The following is a 4,785-nucleotide window of genomic DNA, read 5'->3' as shown; positions in this document are numbered from 1 at the left end:
GATTTTAATTATAACTCTTATATATTAATTCATAAAAATACTTTTATAATTTTTAGTAACATATATTACTAATTATAACATGTTATTTATTTTAATTTTAATTACATATAATTTATAACATTATTTACATGTTTCGGTAAAAAAATAATAAACCGAAGTAAATAGTAAAAAGTAAAAAAGTAAAAAAGTAAAAAGTAAAAAGTAAAAAGTAAGAAAAGAATACTTACTAGTAGTAATTCTTCAAAGAGAGAATGAGAGAAATTTTGGTGTGAGTTTGAATGAGAAATGAGGGGTATTTATACTTGAAAAAATTAGGTAAAAAGAATAAAATAATTAAAAGAAAAAGAAATATTTTAATTTTTAATGGGATTTTAAAATTCAAAAGTATTAAATGTTAGGTCATGGGATAATGCACAAAATAAAATAATAAAAGTAGTTTTCCATTATAATTTTTAATTAAAAAGTAATTTATTTATTTAAAAAAAATCATTTATTTTAAGGATTTTTTTATATATATTTTTTAAAATAAACAAATTGATTTACTATTTTCCAAGAATATTTGTCAATATATTTTTTTATTCATAATAACAATACTGATAATAAAGATATTAATTATTGATATCTTATTTAAAAAGGATATTAATAATAATAATATTAATATATCAAATTAATGCGTAATTATTTATAAATAATTGTTCGTGAATCGTCGGAATTAGTCGAGGTTAAATGAAATCATATAAAGATTTTTGTTTAAATTTTGCCAGAAATTTACGGGTTGTCACATATTACCCATAGACCAGATCTCTACGCCCAACTCTTAATCTACATCCTTGAGATCTATGAATACCTGATCAAGCATAGATTAATCTTGACCAATGTTTTTTTGTGTGTAAATCATCTGTACAGGTTGCATGGCTAGTAGCCAGTTCACAGGGTTTGTTTTCTTACCATACAGGTGTCTGAACCATGGATTTGTTGCGGTTTTTGTGTTAGTTGTTCTTTAATCTGTTATTATTTGTTCTTGTGTGTTTCTGATTATCTATTTTTGTGTGCTGGTTATATTTGATCTGTGTTTTTTTATTATGAAAGATGATGATGATATTGGTTCATCCAAGGCTACTCAAGTTAGTAGTCTTGATTTTGGTGATCCTCCGTACCTTCATGTTAGTGATACAAGTACAACTGCACTTATATCACTTAAGCTAAAAGGGACATAGAATTACAATGTATGGAGTAGATCTATGTTGCTAGCACTGCAAACTAAGAACTAGGTTGGTATTGATGGTACTTGTATCAAAAGTGAAACTGATCAAGTTCTTAGAATGCAGTGGGATAGCTGCAATTATGTTGTGTCATCTTGGATTTTAAATTCTATATCAGAGGAGTTGTTTTCTGGACAAGTATTTTCTAAATTGGCTAAAACTATTTGGGATGAATTAAAAGAAAATTACGAGAAAATAGATGGCTCAATTACTTTTAATCTTCACCAAAAATTAAATAGCTTGTCCCAGAGTGGTTCCTCTGTCACTGATTATTATCATAAGTTGAATGCTTTATGGAAACAGTTTGATGCTCTTGTCAAACTACCTGATTGTGTGTGTACTGCTAGTGATGATTTTAAGGCACATACTGATCTTATTAAACTTATGAAATTTTCAATGGGATTAGATGAATCTTATGCCTCCATAAGGAGCAATATTTTATTGAATCATCCTCTTCCTTCTATCAAAAGTGTTTTTGCAACTGTTTCAAGAGAAGAATCTCACAGAGGTTCTTTTCAACAGAGCAGTTCTTCAAAAACTCAAACTTCTGCTTTTATTGTTTCAAAAATTTTTGATAACAAAAGAGTTATTGGAAGAGGTTGAAATCCTAATTTCAAATCTACTAAATGTGGTAAAGTGGGACACACAATTAAAAGGTGCTATACAATTGTTGGGTATCCTCCTGGTTGGGTTGAGGGGGTGAATAATCTGTTTAGTAATGGAAAGGTTGTTTCTATGAGACGCCCTAAAACCCAACTCCAGAAAAACGATAATTTTTTTACAACACTACGTGCCACGCCGTAATATTGGCTTTTAACCCACAGTTTTCTAACATATAAATCATTACTAGATTTTCCAAAATAACATACATTTCATTCATAACTTAGGTTTAACATTTACAAGTCATTAAACATTATAACATAACCATCTTCATAACTCGACATAACAAGTTAAGACATATCAAGCTACATGAAATTAACATATACAAACGTCAATATTTGATCAATATTTGACCACTTTGTAAAACATAGTTAACCCTTGACAAACTTTGGAGTCTACACAAGCGGTTACCAAAGATATGATCCAAAAGAAGACTTGCATACCACTTACACTATCCAATGCTCCTCTAATCCTTGATAGGTTCCTTACCCTCCCGATGTCTGCGAGTACCTACATATCATAATTACATACAACGTAAGCAATTTACATAGTGAGAGTATAATGAGTAATGGGCAACATTAATATCATAATATGGCATGTCAATACTGTAAGACCCTAATATTGATTGTACATAGAGTATTTATGGTGTACTTAAGTGGGTGAAGCGTGGAACGAATTATTAAACTGGCAGGCTATTCTGACCTCTGTGCGCGCCGCGCAAGGTCAAGGGTGCGCGCCTCGCACCCCATCTGGGACAGTTTTCATGTTTCATTTTAATTAGAGTTTAATGAGGGGTTTTTTGGTCTTTTCACTTGAGGACGGATCTGAGACCTTATCAGCTGGTTTGGATCCAATTTTTGATCACTTTCACATCCATTCAACACTCTCATTCATTCTTAGAGAGAGAGAGAGAGTTCTAGAGAGAGAATCGGGGTTTTGGAGAAGAAGAAGCACAAATTTATCAAAAGCTCGAGTATTAAAGTTGTTCACCTCATTCCTAGCTACATTTTGGTTGTTGTGGTAAGTTCTAACTTCGAATTTCAATGTTTGATTTGATATTCAAAGCTAGGGTTTAAACTTGAATTGTAGAGAAACCCATTTAAACTCTTGAAGTGAGTTCATTGATGCTAGTAATCGGGTTTATTGTTGTTGTTGGTGGGTTTTGGGTTGAAAACTGACTTGGCCATGATTTAGGACTTGGAATTGGGTTTAATCACTAGGCTTGGTGATTATGAAAGTGTTAGAACCCATTTTAGTGTATTTGAAAGACTAATTTTGAATTGAGTCAAAATTAGGGTTTATGGGTGATTTTGAGAATGATAAGTGCTTAACACTTGTGTTTGAGTTTAATTGGAGTATTAGGACCATTTTCACTTGTGTTAGTGATTATTGGTTAGTATGGGCGCGTTTTGTGCTTGGAAGTGCAATTGTCGAAATTGCAATAAGTCTCGTTTTGAGTTGGTTTGTAAACCCACTCTAAGTGTGTTAGTTGTATTGTGATATTGGAATAGGTACATTCCATCAGCGAGTTGTGGATTATTCGGTAGCATTCATCAAGACGACAAGTTGAGTGTTAATATCCTATGTGCATATGTATGTGTAGGATGGGTGCGGGTCGGGTGAAGTGGTTCTCGGTTATAGAGCTCACTTAACATATAGGTGGATTTGATGGACTTGTGTAATAGGTCCAATTGGCACGGTTTTGCGTTTTGGTTGACCACCTTCTGCGAGGTGCACACTTTGTGTGTAAGTTATCACATATGCTTGTGATGTGGATTATACAACCCCAATGGCGAAGTGTTGGTATTGAGTTGTGATTGGAGAAGTGGATCACGTTTGTATGCGGATTCACGATGACTCGTGTGGCTCGGTCATCTTATAGAGGTAGTGATCTCGTGTGGTTGCGGATTTACTAAGGCTCATGTAGTTCGGCCAACCTCGATGTTGTTGTGGTAATGAAGATAGTAGTCTCGTGTGGATGCGGATTTACTATGGCTCGTGTAGTTCGTCCAAATCTTCATTGTGGTAATTGACTGTTGGTATTGGATTAAGGGGTTAACCTTGGGAGTTGTACGCTTTATTGTTATATATATCATTGTATCATTGTAATGTAGCTAACCCTCCGGGTGTAGCTTGTTGGGGTCGTTCATATCGTCATTGGTGAACTTACTTTGTTGACTTTTTAGCTTGTGTATAGCGATCGTACGGTATGCTAGTTGAGCTTGCCTTATACTTGGATGCTCCGGTATGTGTTACTTGATTATTTGTGTGGCGTGTCCATTTTATGCATATATATGTATGTAGTATATTCTCACTCACTAAGCTTTAGCTTACCCTCTCGTTGTTTACATTTTTATAGATTTGCATGGAGGCGGTGGCTCGGGTAAGCGTGGGAACTAGTGGACTCGCGTAGGTTGCTTTAGAAGACGTTCTTTAGATTGATTAGGATTGGGTACCGTATCTCCAATCGCCATGCTCGGTCTTTATTTTGTGTTAAAAATCTTGTGGTCATAAATTTGCATTTTTACGAAAGTCGTAAAACGGTCGATGTGGGCCCGGTGTCGTAAAACTCATTTTATTATTGGAACGTGTTAGTTTTACTTATTATAATGTGTTGTGAAAACCGTTTCGTCTAAAAGTGTCAGGAAGTGGGAAATCATTAAACGAAAAATGGAAAATCCGGACAGAAGCTGTTGGACTCTGTGCGCGACGCGCACAGCAAGGGTTGCGTGCCGCACATCCTTCTGTAAATAATAAAAAAAACATTTTGCGTATTCGGTTGGATAACGGGTTGGGTCGTTACAAGTGGTATCAGAGTATGGTCTAAGGGATTTAGGTGACTTGAGATAGGTGCCTAGACTTA

General features: G+C 34.2%; 1 protein-coding gene across 1 annotated transcript; it reads left to right on the top strand.

The window, feature by feature from the left end:
* The first annotated feature begins 1,322 nt into the window (after positions 1 to 1,322).
* On the top strand, positions 1,323 to 1,865 carry LOC139889473 (uncharacterized). Its single transcript, XM_071872423.1, has one exon. It carries the CDS (start codon positions 1,323 to 1,325, stop codon positions 1,863 to 1,865), a length of 543 nt encoding a protein of 180 aa, XP_071728524.1.
* Positions 1,866 to 4,785: the final 2,920 nt, after the last annotated feature.

Source organism: Rutidosis leptorrhynchoides, chromosome 2 (genome assembly GCF_046630445.1).
Source record: "Rutidosis leptorrhynchoides isolate AG116_Rl617_1_P2 chromosome 2, CSIRO_AGI_Rlap_v1, whole genome shotgun sequence".
In the NCBI taxonomy this organism is placed as follows: Eukaryota; Viridiplantae; Streptophyta; class Magnoliopsida; order Asterales; family Asteraceae; genus Rutidosis; species Rutidosis leptorrhynchoides.
Note: the sequence above shows the minus strand (reverse complement) of the source record. Positions and strands in the feature narration are given on the sequence as shown.